At 38.1% G+C, this 19177-nt stretch overlaps 1 protein-coding gene across 1 annotated transcript; it reads left to right on the forward strand.

Moving 5' to 3' along the window:
* Positions 1-372: 372 nt before the first annotated feature.
* Positions 373-17636, forward strand: LOC113035226 (carbohydrate sulfotransferase 15-like). Its single transcript, XM_026190634.2, has 8 exons — positions 373-614; positions 10987-11609; positions 12251-12590; positions 14284-14427; positions 15154-15307; positions 15523-15679; positions 17087-17234; positions 17345-17636. Exons 2-8 carry the CDS (start codon positions 11145-11147, stop codon positions 17533-17535), a joined length of 1599 nt encoding a protein of 532 aa, XP_026046419.2. The 5' UTR covers positions 373-614; positions 10987-11144; the 3' UTR covers positions 17536-17636.
* Positions 17637-19177: the final 1541 nt, after the last annotated feature.

A 19177-nucleotide genomic window follows, 5' to 3' on the forward strand; every position in this document is an offset into this window, starting at 1 on the left:
GTTTAAAATGACCGTGAATGTATTAAGTGAGAGCAGTTCCTTAAGTCTTATTTGATTAAACTCTAGCTTTTATAATTAAACCATTAGACAGATAGATAAAATCGCTGCATCCATAGTGGTCACCCTTTTAACTCACAGCTGAACTATCTTCTACTTTAAAAAAAAAATCCCCTTCTCCCCAATCGACCAGCAGGAAAACGCCAATCTATTTTAGCTGATATCCTATCGGTCATATCACTCAGCAGCACAACAGCACTTCGAAGAAGTTGAAACGCAGATAAGACTGAATCTGCTGCTGGTGTTGGAGGTGGTGTTTCCTGCTACTTGCGTGCACCTCCCCTTTCTCTTCCACCCCTTCTTCTGTGATACGCGCAGGAGAGCTCAGTTGGATGGAGACTCCAGACTTCCGCGGTTCTTCGACGAAACCGAGCCGGCGTTTGTTATAAATGAAGACATCGTTCATACCTAGGTTCATCTGCTGTGCTGTTCTCCACCCCGCCTGACGCTTAATACAAATACCCATCAAGTCGCTTTGATTACCTTAAGTGGCGGTCTCAGTGGCTCTTAAGCGGCTGCACAAGAGACTCTTGGAATAAAACCGACTCAACTCCAGCGTGAGTATCTTTATTCAGCGGGATAATCACAATAACAGGAAAAGTGACGGGAAAAGGATTTGGTCATATTGTTGCTATGATTTAAGAAGGTTCCCAAGCTGATTTATAGATTTTTAAAAAGTTTATTTTTCTTATACTGAAGCATAATTGCGTACTTTATCTAATTAATCCTTTTGATATATATGCAAGTAAACGATAGACAATATGGTCCGAAAACTTGACAGCTTCTAATAGACACCTCCTCTGTGCAGTACCCCCCATAGTCTACTGTGCTGAAGTGTAACCTTAACCTCCTAAGACCGGAATTCTTCCTTGGCATGCATTTTTAATTTCTCTGTGATATTTGGGCATATTGGGACCTGATGAATGTAAAAACAAAGAACTACCTGATATTTGTTTTACCTAATTTTTGTTTCTAAGAAAAATGAGAGCCACATATGAGATATTCGTTTAAAATTTCGACAGAACAGTTGCAGTATAATGTCCTCGTAAGTGGATATCAGGCCCTTGGAGAGCAAGATTGAGTATTTTGGTCTAAATAACCCAAAATGTGATGTCCAAATATGTGGACGCCAGGTCCTAGGAGGTTAAAAAAGATATATGCCATAAGAGCACTGCATATGCTTTCTTTAACCCCCCTCCCCCGAAATTGCTGGAATTTTGCCTTTGCAATGTTTAAAACTTACTAACCCCTTATCTCCATCACTGAACAGCTGCAGAACATCACAGTGTCATGTCTCTGGGGGTAAAAGACTTTTAGCCCAGTTTGTGATTCACCGACTGAATCACAAACTGGGCTGTGTGATAGGGTTAACATAAACTGTGTACATGCTCTTAATGTCCTTGTCTTGTAATTATTATTCAGTTTATTGTTACAAAGCAAAACCAGAAGGTTCTACGTCAACATCGGACTATCTGAGAGTTCCCCTGGCAAATTCCTTTCATTATAAGTCTTTATCTCATGTATCCAGCAAATGATGCAAAGTTAATTGTACAATGTGTTTTTGTTTGGAGAGCTCATGTTGTGTGAGATGTTTGTGCACTCCCTGTAGCTGTTTGACATTATGTCTTTTCTCTCAGTTACAGTCTATGCATGGGGTGCATAGCAGAGGCCCTGACAGGCAGGTGACCTTTGGACAAACCTGCCTCTCTGGGCTCTCTGTGCAGTGTCGGAATACCCAAAGTTGTATTTTTTTTTTGTTAATTGGAAGGACAAAGAGTTGAATCTGAAAGTGAGTGAAGGGGAATGTAGATTTAGTGTTTTTTTTGTAAAAGGTAGCACATCTCTACACCTCATTACACTGCACACACCCAAACTAAACCACATTATGGCTGCTGCACCTATCTCTGCACTCTGTATGGTCTGCTAGGAAGGAAGGTTTTAGGTTGCCCCCCTGAAGTTGTGGAACAAATTTCTAGAGCTGCTAGGATGTCAATGCCATGCTTCTTTTGGCCAGCGGTAGAAGGCTTAGGTCATGCTAGAAGTATGAGAGGGGAGAGGAAAAGCGAGCGAGCGAGCTGTACCATATCAGATTGTTTAGACTGGACTCTAGGGGTCCACTTCAAATGGAAGAAAATGATTCTGTAACAGAACATTGGGAATGTGGGAGGACTGCGTGATACTAAAGTGTTTTGGCATCTTGGTATCTCAGAGCTTCTATTTCAAGAGTTGGCTGTTTTAACCTGTCATGACAACAAGCCTCAGTAATCCAAGATTGACTTTATTATTTCAAGCATGAAAGCTGGTTTTGAACGGATGCTTTAGTGTAGTCAAACCTTTATCTGCACCTGTCACTCTCTTGGCGTTGAGTAAATTTCCTGATGGATGATGTTTTTCACTCTAATATTTTCTTTTCCATTTGTTGGTCTTTCTAGTTTGATTATCTGTTATGCGAACATCATACTTTATACAGATGTGGCAAACAGATTTACACCTGGGTGGAGTTGATTTTTTCCCTCTGTGTTTGAGTTGTTTTTTTAAAAGGGTTTTTTTTTTTTTTTGACAATTGAAGCACAATTTTAAAGCGGGTAAAATTCATCAATTTAAGTTTTACACACTGAATGAATTCTAGTGCGTTTAAGGAACACAGTAGCCAGAGTATATACTGTAATTGTTGAAATAACGTTTGTTTTAAAGTAAATTGAGACACATTAACTAATATTTCCAACATTTCCTTCTTAGTTTTATGTTAAAGTTGCATGCTTTATGATTTACCCATTAACAGCTTGGAAACAAAATGGAAATTTAATTATCCACATACTGTCTGTAGCCCTGAGTCAAGTCTGAGTCACTAGGCAAGACAAATATTTTCTGTAACATATGACAACATTATAATGTGATATTAGGCAGTGTTCCAAGTGAAGCAGACAAATAAGTGATTAGTTATTCTAAATATATAATTATTATTACTGACATTATAAACATGAATTAAAATCAAAAGAGACAGATTTACGGGTTAATGATGAGTTCAAACTTTAAAGATATTAAGTCAAGCAAGTATGTGGACAGCTGTTGGCTAAAAATCTTTCATAGAAATCAGGTTAGGTCAGTCAAGCTGCTGCATGTCTTGTATCCACACCATTTGTGTGCAAATGGGATTTGCATGGATGTTTTCATAACCAGTCAAAAATAGTTCAGTTGATAAAAGAACTTATCAAACATTGCTGACAAGTTCTTTCTTTAACTGTTTTCATTATTAGTGTAGTGGGCAGCTGAAGGTGAAGTCGCTCAAGAAGAGACATGCCAGGTTCAAGGAGAAGACAATAACCAAACAGAGAAATGAACAGAATTTCTGTCTCTTCTCTCCACTGATAGAGCAAGCTGTGCAACAGCAGTAATATTCAATGGGAAGAATACTTCAACACAGATTTAACTGTCTGGTTATACTGTGGTTATTCTTACTTGTAAGTTATTGCACAAGTTTACTATGGAGAAACTACTGGAAAAAAGTGGGTGTGGCAGTAAGATGATCTGATGTATATATGATAAAAACCAAGGTTAGGCCTAATCAGTCAATCAAATGTCAGCAAATAAATGCATTTAGGGATGCAGATATGTCAAGTCAACCTGCTGAAGCTTGAAATCAAGCATCACAATGGGAAAGAAAAGCGATTTAAGTGATTTTGAACGTTTTGGGGCAGGGATAGCTCAGTAGGTAAAGTGGTTGCCCCATGATCGGAAGGTCGGCGGTTCGAATCCACTTAACGGCTACCCTGAGGTACCCCTGAGCAAGGTACCGTCCCTACACACTGCTCCCCGGGCGCCTGCTTAGTGGGCTGCCCACTGCTTCACTGAGTGAATGGGTCAAATGCAGAGAAACACAAGTAATTTCCCCATGGGGATCAATAAAGTATCCATTATTATTATTATTATTATTATTATTATTGTCACCGATGCCCACTCTTATTGTGTGTGGTGGGTCTTCCCACCTCTGGAGTTTCCATGTGTGCATATGGAAGGGTGGGGATGTGTAACTCAGAACAGAGGCATATGGCACAATATAAATTACAGCAGGTGGAAATAACAATCTTCTTTCCGCTGCAGTGATTCTGAGTGAATTACAGCAATTAACTCGCGGTTAATGTTATGGAAGATTTAAAAGAAACAGCGCAGATTATCACTTTAAAACAGGAAATGCACATGAGAGTTTCCTGCGTTAAGGTTCCCTGTTTTATTGGTCCAACTATGGCCTTTGTCATAATTACTGCAACAACTTTGCCACTCGAGCAAACACAGTGGCACAAAAGGCACTGTTTTTAAAAAAAATGAGAGAACAGTCACTGGGATGATGGATCGAGCACAGTGGCAGAGTGTGAATACTCAGTGGGTCCCTCAACACACCACAATCTTGAGCCTTTTGCTTTTTAGTTCTCTTATACCCTCACTTGTTCTTTTTTGATCTATTGTACTTCCTGCAGGCTTTCTTTGCAAAGGCAAAGGGAGGATTTCACATGTGATCACTGCTGCTTCTTACAGCGTCACAGCTCACCCATGCTGACCCCAGGTCCTCAGATGTTTCCCTTCCACTTATTAAACAGTAGTGATGCAGATGTTCTCTGTTTTCTATTGATATGACATTGGTTTTAAAGTCTTACTGAAGCAAATCATATGTTGATACTATAAATTCATATGCATGCAGATGTACATAGTGGCATGTATCCACTGACCCTCTTGAGATCTGGACTCCAGATGTCAAGAATGTCTATATAAGCATATTCTTGTTTTCTAGTTACGGTTTCTTTTTGACCGTACTAGTGGGTGTGGCTTATGAGTCAGATTCCTGTAGAGACAAAATGTTGTTGTTGTTGTTGTTTTTTTTAGTGGGAAGTAAAAAGGAAAGGGAGGCTTAGTCCAGCTCTATGAAGTAGATTAAGCCTGTTTCCTGAGATATTTGCGCTCTCGGGGTGCTTTTTCCTGCTGATTTTATTTGTAATCTCACTGCAAGGGCCTCTGAAAGGAGAAAAAAAACATAGATACATCCCAGAAAATAAGTATTTGTTGTTTTCTTTCCTTTAAATTGCTTTAACTTTTTGATTTCTTTTTCACCCACATTGAGAAAGTTTTATTATTACCTCCGTTTGGAATCCAATCTGTCTTTGTTTGACTTCCCCATCAACAGGGAGACTTTCTTATTTCCTTTTGTGGCATCAGGTTTTCCTTGTGCCTCCCTTTTCCTAGCGCTGGCATTCTGCCAAATCCCACTCACAGAATGCCCTGGATCACATCAGGATGTGTTTACACAGTTATAAACATTAAGACATGATTAAAACATGTTTCAGGAGAAGCGATAATGTACGTGTATACTGAGTACTTACTCTTGGAAGTCCCCTCTCTGAATAATGTTCTGGTTACAGTGCATTCACTCAAAGGTGTTTTCAGAAGTCACGTTTCATAGACTCGTCATGTGAAATGCTATACAGAGCTGTGCCACAGTTGCATAGCATAAAGCATTTTGTTCACTGGATGAACTCTGCGGAGATGCTTGTAATCACTGTGTCTAATTCCTATCGTTTTATCATGAACACTAGAGATAAAGAGAAATTAAGAGTGTAAGGCATTGAGGAAGGTTCTAATGAGCGTGCCTTTGTGTAAGCATAAAAGCAGGAAGTATGCATACTGCAAACGTGTATGTGTGCAGGGCTCATGCTCCCATGTATAAATTTAACATCTCAAGCAAGATTTTCAGTTAGCAAATCAAACAGATGCATGACGAACCACCAAATATCATAAATGCAATCAAGCTTGAGTGCACCACCTTTGACACCGCCTATGACTTTTTTTTTTTTCGATCCAAAGAACAGAGGGAACACAAATAACATATGTGGAGTAGGCCTGTTGTTTGACAGTAGACATTGTTCATATTTATCAGTGGAGTAGGTTAAATTCCAGATCTGACACACATCTGTTAAATCTGTGCCGCTGGGGCTGATTAAAAATAATGAGCTCTCGTTGTTTGTCCGTTTTACAGCCACAAGCTCTTGATAGGCTAAGCCACCACTGAACATATTGCCATTAAGAATCAGAGGACATTTTATTTTCACTGTAACACTTGTGAGTAGACTCCAGACAGACGGAAAAGGAAGAAACCATATTGACTACATGGACTGGGATGATTTACTATAGCCCCACCATAAGGTGGATTTTTTTTTTCATTTTAATTGAAATGGGTAACATAAGATTTAGTTTCACAAAACTGTGCTAACTTTGATTGTATAAGCAGAAATGTCGTGTGTGATTTGCAAGAAAAATATGTTTAACTGCAACATGTTTGACCTAATCTTTGGCATTAAAGGAAAAAAAATAAAAGAAATAAAAAAAATTAAAAAAATTAAATGCTTTTCACATGATCAGGCTCAAGAAATCCCAGAAGATTTTATGGAAGTTTCCACATTAGCTCAAGGACAATATTGACCCGAAGATGGGGTCAGAGGAATAACAGGTGTTAAAAATGGAAGAAGTTTTCTCTGTGAGTATTTGGTTATGTGTGCGTGTGTTTTAACGGTGGCACTTCCTTTCCTTAAGTCATTTCAACATGACTCCTTGTGTTTGCCATTGGCCAATAGGAACTCACTAAAAACATTACCATTAATCTTTCAGGGTCAAGGAATGTGCACTGTAAGAAAACTCACATGTACGTGTTGCAATATGTTTATTTGGTCCAAAATGTGCGATGGACTGAACATCTGCATCTCATGAAAGATGATCCTGGATCAGCCCTCTTTTCTACCAGTTAGCATGGCCAAGTATTCTAAGGAGCCACTCTTGATGATTGACTCCTTCCTGAGCAAAGAACCCTAGGATGTCCGAGCAGAAATGCAGGATCAAGTTCCTCTTCCCACGGCTGATATGTTGTAACATGTATTTTATGTTCTGCTTTTAATGGTAAAATTTTTAAGTACAGGTGCATCCTGGCAGTCTCATGTATGCACTCTAGCTTAAAACAGAGGTTATATAGTTTACAACTGCATGCAAATTCTATTTGGATTCATGAATCCAGATAGATTTATTGGCCAGAGGGTTCCATCTATATTTAGTTTATATGAGAAACAGGTTTTATGAAGTCAACCTGTTGGACATAATTTTAGCTGTATAGCTCACGTGGTAGAGGATTCTACTCTTAATCTCCGGGTTCAGGGTCTTTTCCCCATGTCGGAAAATCTTAAACAGTTCTGAACATTTAAGCCTAGTCACAGACCAAAAGAAAAATCAAATGAAGATCGCCACTGAAAAAGGTTTTTAGTCTAAGACAAGGCTTAATCCACGTCTGGGAAACTAAGCCTTAGTATTTAAGAGATGTTAAAAACCCGTTGCTTTAAGCCACGTTCACACTACACAGTATAGGCACTAAAAAGCCAGACCGAAAACGAGTGTTCGTCATTAAAATTTATAGTTTTATCCTCAGTCATGAATTATGAAATACTTCGACTAGCGTGACAGAAACTTCTTCCCTTCTCTCACAAAAATTGAAAAGCAGACTGAAAGCAGCATAAAACAGCATCTGAATTGTCATCACTATCTGATCTGTGTCTGACTTTTGCTAAATTGTCTTTCAGTTTAAAAGTTCTAAACAATAGTTGTGTGTTTGATAAAAACTCTTTCTGGTTTATTTGTATATCCGCTGTGTGTTGTCCAAAGGAGAATGGGCAGCATATGACTGCACGAGCCATAAGCTTAGCTACTCCTACTTAAACTTCCTCTTGTGTTTACTTTGTGACTTTTGCCTGAGTGGGTGAGCTAAGGTGCTACGGTGCCAGAGTCATGGGTTGAATCTGTGTTAATGAAAGGCCCTTATGGTTTCCAATTTAATGTGTAGATTCAAACCGTTTGTCTTTAGATTTCATTTAAGTTGTATGATGGAGCTTCCCTTGTGTTTGCAAGCCAGAGTCTTTTTAATAACCCTCTCAAAATTAAAATGATGAGACTCTTAATTCTAGAGGCTAGAAGTTCAACCATGTCAGTGAGTGGTGAAGAGATTTCATCCAACTTTCTGTTCATCAACATCAGGGAGTTGCTTAAAGCCACATAGGCACAAAAGGACCTGAAAAATGTAGACCCACAGAAAGAAAATAAAATCTGTTGCAGTAATCATTCTGACTTTGATATTCTTGCACAGCCATCTTAACATTTTGTATGCTTAGGACAGCAAATGCTTCTAACTCAATGATAAATGCAGGTTTTTATTTTGGTTTCTCAGGATTTTTATGGTAGGGTTTCACCTCAGTCAATCCCATGTGGTGTTTATTGCTTCCCGTCGTTGATTGATTTTGAGACCAAAGAATCTAAAACCCGTCTTTCCTGCACGTTCTCATGCTGTTTTTCTCATCTCTGCTGCTTCCGTCCTCCACTCTGTGCTTTACCCTTGACTTTCACTGTCCTCTTTATGCTCTGTCACATTTCCAAATCCCTCTCTTCTCCCACAATTTGAAATTTGCCCAACCAGACATAAATCTTTAATGGTGATAAATAGATAAATAGATGCAGAGAACAGAAAAGATCACAATTACCTGGGTTTGTAGAAATAAAACATGAAGAAACAGAAATAGGGGAATGGAATAATTTATTAATATGATTATGGATCATTAAAAAGAATGAAAAAGCTTGTATATATGTGAATATATGGCATATAGGAAATAAAGATTAGTATCACACACAGCCATGTTTACTCAGAACATGAACTGTTAATTATGATGGATATTATACCTTCTTTATCCACCGATATTTCACTAAATTATCCCTCACAACTCTAGTTGGATCAAAAATAAGTTCAGTCTCTGCAGCTGCCCACGCAGGCTTACAAATATCGACATGCATTCCTGATAAGTCTGCAAGGGATCAGGTTGGTCCCATTATGAAATCTGCAAGTCTGTGGGAATTGTTTAGGATTTTTGAAGCTCCATGTGCACATATTTATCAAACATGCTGCAGACCTTACGTGAGTACTACACAATTTATATCAGTGTTGCAGAGTGACAAGTGAAAGGCTATAAACATTAAACAGATGTGCATCTATTGCGGTAACACTGAATCGCAGTATGATTTTCAGAAAATTCCTTGATGTTAAGCTACAGAAAGAGTAAATTCTAGGTTTTACGTAATGTAACTTGATATGATCATTCGTTAGACTCTCTGGTTTTGAAAGGAGTGCAGCCATGTTTATAATCCAGGCTTCAATTAAAAATTGTTTGAGGTAATCCCAAAGGCATGAGTATAAAATCATCCTAGTGAAATGAATAAATTGACTCGCATTTGGGGTATGCCGGTACGCACACAGTCCACTTTGTTAGAACTGCTCAACTGCTTGTTACGCATTCTTATCAGCTAATCAGATGTCAACAACTCAGTGTATTTAGCACACTGGATGCCACTTAGAAAACTGAGGCTATAATTCACCCAGACTCACCAAAACTGGACAGTAAAAGTCTGAAAAAATGTTGCTTGGTCTGATGAGTTTTGATTTCCTCTGTGACATTTGGATGGAAGTCAAAATTTGGTCAACATATTAAGTGTTCAGGCTTCTGGTGGTGGTGGTGTTTTAATTGTGGGGAGCATATTTTCTTGGCAAACTATGGGGATTATTGTACCAACTGCACATTTTTTAAACACCACAGCCTACCCTGAGTATTGTTCATGACCATGTACATCGATTTATGACCACAATGTACCCATCTCATCTATGCCATGTTGCTCGCCTCAAAACAGAGCAGATTTTTTCTGTCAGACAGCAGTACCTTGTGAACACCTTATAACCCTCGTCTTCTCTTCTTTCCAAAACTGCTTGAATTTTTTCTCTAGCACAAACTGTAATGGAGTTATAGTCATTTAGTGCTTTTAAAATAGGCCCGCCAGCAGGCCCACGGGAAATAAAGGGTTAATCTGACGTCAGTAACAGACGAAATAGGTTACAGGAGAAACCTGCTCTCAAGATAATATGACAGACTTCCAGTAACTTGTTAGTGCACAATAAGTAAACGGTCATGAGCAGGTGGGACTTTCTCTTTCACTTGAAGTCATCTAATTACTGGAACTGCTTGTTTGGTTGAAGCACTGAAGCACTGACGCATAATCACGTTTCACTATAACGGATTTTGTGAACGGGTTGAGATAGCATCGCTAGCGTGGTTGCATTTTAACAGACCCTTTTCCATAGTAAGGAAAAAAGAAGTTGTATCCATTAGAACTGGTGCAGGATTTCATTCCTTGCTCTACTGGGATTTTTAAGTCAACAACAAAAGAAAAATAACTGTAACTGGCTGAGGACATGTCAGAGTAAAAAGTCTTTTAATAATGTTTTACACTTTAGTGCTGGGATTTTTTTTCAGTACGACATTCTTGAAATAATCTACTAATTTACTTTCTTATTATTCATGTGGTGGGAAAAGAAAACAGTGTGTGCACTGTTTGGCCACCTGTATCAATACCTAATGTGGTTTCCCTGTAAAAATAAGTTAATCTTGAAAATAACATTCATAGGTTAAAGAAATAAAGCTCAGAGTGGGCTTTTAGCTCGAAGAGAGTAATCGTGTGTTTTTAGTTTTGAATTACAGAGCTACCATTATTCTGACCTTGAAAATTTTCTAGAAGAGCTTGCCTTTGCATGTGCTTTATACCCCCCAAATCATCAAGCCGGAGATCTCCATATAGCAGACCACACACATGCAGCAGCTAACCTCAAACATTTTAGAGGTGACTCCTATTATAGAATGGAGAATAGGATGAATTTCACATACTGGTGTGTGAGAGTGACAATGACCCGTAGTGCTAAAAATGTTCACTTAGTTTGGGTGACACTCTATAACTTCAAAGGAAAGCACACTGCTGCACTTTGATTGAAAAGACATGTGTTGTGTTTTAACAACTGTTTCTGCTTTACAGGAGGCCACATTGAAGACTCAGACACATGTAGGAAAAAAGAAGACAAGCGATGACCTGCAGCTTAATTTCACTAAATTCTTATGGGTGAAACAAAGCTTTTTTTAGAGAGTAATTTCCTTGCTTCTATTTCTACATGCCTGCTGTGATTCTCGGTCACTATGTCACTATCAGACTGCAAAAATGGGAGCAACGCTCCAAGGCTCCACAACCACCTTCACAGCTTGCACATTGCTGAAAACTATGCAAAACGGCCCGTCCGGACGTTTTTGGACTTCAGGGACACAAATGTGGCTGAAAATCTGGACATCAAACATGTTCCTATGCTGTTTTTCAAGAACCTACAGCGCATCTCGAAAATCAAAGTGGTTAGCTTCCTCCTGGGCTTGACGTTGACATTTTTCATTATGGCTTCTTACGTCCTAATGTGGGATAAGAAAGGACCTTTGTTCACTCCATCACCATATCAGCTCAGACCTGCAGCCATCCCGACCAGCACAACAGCAACAAGAGCTTCTTCTAAAAAGAACCCAGTAAACGTGAAAGTGCTTGTAAAGCTCATCAAACAGGAGTACACACCCAGGAAAGTGCCTGATGAGAAGGATGTCATTGCCACAGACTCTCATGTAAGTTTGCTGCAGAATTTTACAACAAGAGCTTTCACTGTAAATGCTCCAGACTATTGTCACAAACAGAGACAACATAGAAGTGATAACTGAATTTATTTTTTAAGTGTTTTTTTATTTGTTGGCAAAAATGAATTATAGGTGTCAGTTAATTTACAAGCACCTTACAGTCAACCCTGCATTAAATACCTATTTGGTGAAGCTCATAATGACAGGTGTTTGCTAAGAATGGTTTCACAAAGCATTGCTAAGGGCCTATGGACTACTTTTACTACGTGCTTTTGCAGATGTCCTGTGTTTAGCGTGTCATCATACATTTCCACATTACAGTGCGTAATTTTGCACTATTTATGCAGAGAGCATCATCAGTTGTTGCTGTTGAGATGTACAGTTATTACTACCATTACAAGTGAGTCATTAGGAGCAACAGTTAGTGGGAAGTTTGTGTCAAACATTTGGAAACACAACTGAATTTTTCCACGCGGCCATATATTCTTTACTGGCTATTAACAACTTGTAAACACTGGTGTGCAAAATATATGACATAACTGACAGATGCAGATACCGAACTATACAGAGGACAGGATTTTACAAAAACAGCATCATACAAAAATGACAGATGAGTATCTCTTCCTCTCCAGCTTTTTTCAGTGATTCCTCACCGTTTCTTGCCTGGTATCAAGAGCCCTTGCTGGTACGAGGAGTTCTCCAGTAAACCTGGCAATGACCTGTACAGGAAGAACCTCTTCACACTGCGCTCAAAGTCCTTCAAGACTGTGTGTGACCGCCTGAGGGCCAATTTCCACAAGCATTTATACCACAAAGATGGGAAGGACTTTCGTCTGCGGTGCCTGCCATACTTCTACATTATTGGTCAACCAAAGTGTGGCACGACTGACTTGTTTCACAGAATGCTACTTCATCCAGAAGTCAAATTCAACATAATGAAAGAGCCACACTGGTGGACCAGGAAACGGTTTGGTAAGTCATCAGGAAATGGATGTCATTTTGGACTTGTTTTTGTAAATCTCACAAGTTTAAGTAATACTTTAATCGATCATTATGACAGATACTTTAATGTAGATAAAGCACGAGCAGATGGTACTAAATCAACTGGTTTAAAGTGACTAAGAAGTGAAGCCTCAGTGAGAGTTTATGTGAAAAACTGACCTGGAAATAAAATGTCCACAAAGTGTCAGATTATTCCCATGGGAGGGTAGATGCCATTTATCCCGTCTGCTGCACACGCTACCCAGGCAGAAACATTTCTTCATCCAAAACTAGAATATTTCCTCTGGCTATAACTAGTCTGACACATACAACCTCACATTCTGTGCTGCATTTGAGGGCAACTCATTCAGGGGCATTTACCATTTTTCACTTCTTCTGTTCCTTATGTATAACCCAAAAATGAGTGTGCAGAGTTTTCATAGTGGTTGTGCAGATCCTTGTGTGCGTCATCTTAAAATTCCAAACTTTAGCGAGCAAAACAAGTTTAGTTTGTGCAACAACTAAACATGAGTTCATCACTTACCTGCAACATGACAAACAAGATGACACATTCATCACTGACCTTCACTGGAAGCTCAGAAAAAAATGTCAGGCTCGAAAAAGAGTTTACAAACCATAAAAAATGTTGCTGTAGCTAATGTTACATAAAAATAATAATATTCAGTAGTTTGTTTTAGTTACATCATTTTCCCCAGTAGCACTAACAGCTATATTAATGGATGGAAGAAGTGATGTCTGCTTCGGTGAGGCTGTAGTGTGCTCTGCATGGAAGAATTTTATTTAGGGAAGTCCTTTCCCCTGAACAGAGAGCACGGTGTACTGTTTACTGAATGTACAGCATGGAAAGTTACACAACTCTTAACTGCAGAAAGTAACTTCCTGAAGCTATGAGGTCACTGCGAGGTTAGAAAGGTAACCAGTGGAGACCACAGGAAGTCATGGTCACGACACATGTTCCAGCAACCGCATCCACTGTCCACATTTTACACAATCGTCCATGATTAAACAAACAAATAGTGACTTTACAAGTATGAAGAGCAGCTTTAAGGAAAATGAAAAATGGGTGATCTGTTTGCTGTGTTCACTTTACCATTTATGCTTCCTACGCTGTCTGTTTTCACCTGATTGAACTTGTGCTCATTCCCATTCTTCCAGCATTAAAAAAGTACACATTTTTTAGAGTGTTTGTATAATCTTCATCACTAAAAGTACTTTTTGAGTCTACAAATAAAAATCTTGTTAGTCTTACTGAATTAGTTGCAGTATGCAGTGATTTTGTTGTCAGTGTTTGGCTGCTTTTTCAATGAGACATGCAATTGAAGGGGAGAGTATCAATTTGATTTTTTCTTCTTCTATACAGTTAAATACATAATAAATAAAATGGAGCTTTTAAATGTTTTTAGGAAAATAATCTTGTAGTGTGTATCTGTATAAAGTCACCATTATTTGCTGATTGTATGTCATGTAAATGTAGCTAGTGTGCAAAATGGAGTCAAATTATTGCTTATTCATAAACAGAAGAAAAACAGTACTGTTTCAGAGTCCGGAGTTTGTTTGTCCTGCCAGGGTTAAAGTGTACACACTTCATTCTCTTAATTTGATTACAAAGCAGTCTAAAAAGAAATACATCATAAGTGATGTTTTGGTGTAAATGGGGTTGCAGGTTATATCCGTTTCAAAGATGGCTTCCAGGAAAGTTTTCGTGTGGAAGATTACCTGGATCTGTTTGACTTGGCAGCCCACAGCATCCAAGAAGGAATCACTGGAAATTCATCTGGACACCACCGTGCACTCCAGCTCATAACAGGTGAACACATGTGAAAGTGTTTGTGTGTGCAAGTGGTTATGATCTATTGTTAGTGTCACTGTGCATCAAATGGAAGAATGTCTTGGCTTTTTATTTCTCATTTTGTATCTTCTGAGGGGCTTTCAGCAGCCAAACAACTGTATCCTGACCATAATTCAATTGAGTTTTTTTCTCTCTCTTCTTTTTCTTTAGCGTCAGGCCATGATCATTTTCAGCAAATGGCTCTCGTCTCAGAAGCACTACAGTGCTCAAGAGAAGAGCTGGAAGGACACAATGTCGGCATTATTCATGATATATATATTTTTTGCGATGTAGAACAGATAGCTCAGTGTATTTATAAGTGTACACAGAAAGCCAAATGACTTGGGGCTCTGTCACGAGAACATTTCTTGCAGGTCATTCTGTTGCACGTTGAGATTCAAAATGGAACTGGTTTCAAACCTGGTAGTGAGAGACAGCAGGACTACCAGCATCTGTTTTAGTCACATGCATTTCCACATTTTTACATGTAAAAAGACAAAACTGTACCCTTGCAAAGCAGCTCAAGCATATGCATTTACTGTATCAGGCTGCTGTTCCCAGTTAACTAGTGAACGCAAAATCTTTTTCACAGCTTTGCTTAATAGGAATCTTCTCTATGCTATAGTTTACCCAAAGGACTGCACAACTGTATTAAATCAACTGTTGTTACCCAGAATGATACTGAGACTGTCACTGTCTTGTCAGGTGAAGCCAGTGCATCCACTATGTGGGACAACCAAGCCTGGAGCTATCTTCATGCAGACAAGGAGACAGAGCCCCCCTTCCTGGCCCAGGACTTTATCCATGCAGTCCAACCCGATGCCAAAATTATCATAATGCTCAGAGATCCAGTAGAGAGGTAGAAAGAATTTCTTACCCACATCCATCTGTGTAGACACAGACTTGAATTTCTGTAGATAAACAATTTCTAACACTTCTGATTGCTTCTATGGGACTCCCTTATGTTTTTCATTGTTGCAGAACATATTTGTTTTCAATCAAAATTTCCACTGCACAAATTGTGCAAAAATGTGCTTTCCTGCTTCCAGTTGATTTATTTCACTTTGTTGCCAGGCTCTATTCTGACTACTTGTATTTTAAGACGGCCAACAAGTCTGCAGAGGACTTTCATCAGAAGGTCATAGAGTCTGTGCAGTTGTTTCAGTCCTGTGTCTCTGAATGGTCACTGCGTTCCTGCGCCTACAACACCAGCCTCTTCAACGACATGCCAGTGAGCTAAAATGATTTTCTCATTTTTAAGAATATTAGGAGCCTTTTATAAGCATTTTCAATGATGAAACATTTGTACTTTGAGAATCCACCTGACACTGTAAATGGATGTTGCTGTGCTGAAGTGAAGCAAACAACTATCATGCAGCACTCTCTTGGGAATAAGCTGAGTTATGAGCTCTGGCAGTTGGTCATTTTTTATGATAACATACAGATGACAACACTGTTATCTTGAAAGATTTAATACAGTAAAAGCCAGTTCATCCTGAAAACACTGTGAGCCAAAGAATGTGTCTCTGATCTAACAGCAAGTTCAGAAAAACAAACTTAATCCTTTATTTACATGACTCTTCTCTTACGAAAGAGAAGATGACTAGGGTTTGTGGCACTCGATTTGACCAGTATCACAGCTACAATAGGTGATGTTGTATAGTGGCGCCCTCTGGAGGACTCAAAGTGTCTGTGCATTTAGATTAAATAATATACTGTTTTGCTTCGTGTTATTATTTAGGTTCAAGAAGAAAATTATACTAAATAATCACTATAACCGAATCCATGCATGTGGGTCACATTAGTTTACTTGCTGTTAATATCTAATTTATCCAGAAAAGGTCTTGTTGGCTTTTTCCATAGTTCATCTGTGTTTGACAACAGTTGTTATGGTTTTGAGAAATATTGAGACTTTTGATGCACTTTGCCAGATCTGTATAAAATCAAACACATTTCCATGCAACATTTCTGTGAAAGAAGGAGACATTCTTAAGAGCTCTCCGAAACAGTAGTTAATGATTAATCATCTGTTTATTAATGTAAAATACACTACTTACACATTCTAAGAGATCTATATGTCAAAATTTGGTATAAACATAGAAATCATACCGTAAAGGTATCAAACCGTATGTAATAGACTAAAATGAGCACTTTAAAGTGGTCAAGAATTTAAGATCAGTGCTTGATATACTACTACTATGTCAATAATGTAGTATATTAGTAAATCCCATGACAAAGGACAAAACCAAAAATCAGTATTTACGCTGTGTGCATTTCTTCACTTAAGCATCATAATTTTAACTGATGATTTAAACAGTTAGAAATAAAATACTTTTATCCTATAAAAAGCTCAACTGTTTTTTAAATAATGTATTTGGTGTTTTGTTTTTGTTTTTTTTGTCTTTTTTTAGATATCTACAGGAGGACCCAAATTTTGACTTAAAACTTTCAATTAATTAGTTGATAATAAGGAAAAAAAAAAAAAAAGCAAGAGCAGCTGTGCCCCTTTAATTTCAATGACTTTAGATCAACAGGTCATATTCAGATTTTATTTTTGGCCTTTGTAACAGCAGCTGGCTCACCACAGCAGATTTGTCATGTTGATTTGTTGTTGTTGTTTCTCACCTTTGTCCCACAGGTGAGATTAAATCTGGGGATGTACATCGTCTTCTTACTGGACTGGCTGAGTGTTTTCAGTAAGGAACAAATCCTTGTTCTTCGACTGGAGGACTATGCAGCAAACCTTAAAGAGACAATCCAAAAAGTTTTTGATTTTCTGAGTGTAGGTAAGTGTCCAAAAAGCTACAAAAACATCAGTCAGAGTGACTTTGTCTTTGTAAGTGAAATAAAATCCATTTTCACGGGTTGATTATGCATTGTTTTACTTTTCTTGTAGGTCCTCTGTCACAGCAGGTGGAGGCAGCACTGACCAAACAGCCTATGTCTAACACTCGGCGGGAGGAAGACCGGAGTCTTGGTCCTATGCTTCCGGCTACCAGGAACATCCTCAGGAATTTTCACCAGCCTTTCAACCATAAACTGGCCAGTCTGCTGGACAACAAGGCCTTTCTCTGGAATAACTCCTGAAGGAGCACAAGCACTGATAAAATTCTTGTTTGAGATATTTATTTGCTTTTGGAATATTGTGAGCCTTCGATATAAGATAACAATAAAAATAATTGAATTTGTTTTTTGATTTTTTAAATTGTGGCTTTGATGCACTGTTACAATAATAACCAATACATTAATCTACACTGAATTTAGCTTTCTCTTCTTTTAGGCCTTAAAATGCTTTTATTGAATATCATAGGATCATGGTACTATTTTATACAGTATAAAGAAACATTACCTGTCCTAGTATTGAGTTTTCTCTTTCAAATATTGTTTGCAAAGATTAATGGAAAATAATTTACCCCTGTAACAATACAATTTATGAATAATCCTCAAATGAAATGGATGTTTATAATTATAAAGACTATTGTGTACTTTGATAGCACTGGTCTGTGCTGGTCAGAAGGTCCAGCAGGTCTGGAGAAAGTCAGGCTTGATATTTCATTACTTGAAAGTGAATCTCTTAAACCGTAAGCCCTGATAAAAATGCAAATTCAAATTAGAATTACAAATATAACACTTTGAATTAACTTCAGATATTTCTGCTTCATTTTTCATGAAATAAAAAGGGAAGAGGCCTCACCTGGCTATTAAACTGTTGCCAGTCATTTGTCTAATTACTTTTGAGCCTCTGAAAATGGGGGACAGTTTATAAGACTAAACAATCTTGATTATTTCATTTAAATCCATTGTGGTGGTATACAGAGACAAAACTACAATAATTTGTCTTCGTCCAACAATTTATGGACCTAACTGTAGAACTAAACATTATCAGTATAAAATAGATGCCAGCTATGTGGGATAATTTATTAAAGCAACAAAACAGTGCTGCAAATAACTACACATCCTGTCATTCCATGTGGCCACAAAATCTCACCAAACGCTTACCTACAAACATGACTCTTGGGTTTGAAAAATTTTTGTCGGTGTAAATATATACACATAGATTCAGACAGAGTCAAACCAACTTTGGGGGAAATAAAAGGGCAAATGTGGATGGTAAGTAATTAAATATATGATACGTGAGAGATGGAGTGACGTCTGAGTGAGACAAATAATACATCATGCTGAAGTTAAGGCATTAATCACAAGAGGGCACTAAAACACACTATAATTCAACACTTTAACACCATGCAACTAGACACTGAGACATCTCAAAGTATTATAGGTATTATACTACAATGTCACATTGATAACAATTTCATAATGTAATATGTTATTAATATTCCAATTTATTAATATTAGGTGTGTGGACACTTTTCAAGCAAGAAAACATTGAAATTCCAAGACACTTATTCAAGTACAAAAAGATGTTCTCGTGAAATTAGGAATTTTTAAATAACCAGCACTTTAGTTTAGCAGAAGAGTCTCCTTTTCTGTGATCACCAGTGTTTTGGTTTGTGTCACTGAAAATTACACTTTATCTTATATAATGACCTGCCTTCACATTCCTTGTCTTTAAGGACTAATTGGCTTTCAGCTCAAAATAAACTACTGCCTCATGATGTTGCATGGAGTGAATTAAAGTGCCATCAAAGTTTTGCTCACATGAACTGCTGTTTTACGCAGATGAGTTACTCATGCAAACACTTTTCTATAGTCATGCTCAACTGTTATT

This window comes from Astatotilapia calliptera, chromosome 13 (assembly GCF_964374335.1).
Source record: "Astatotilapia calliptera chromosome 13, fAstCal68.1, whole genome shotgun sequence".
In the NCBI taxonomy this organism is placed as follows: Eukaryota; Metazoa; Chordata; class Actinopteri; order Cichliformes; family Cichlidae; genus Astatotilapia; species Astatotilapia calliptera.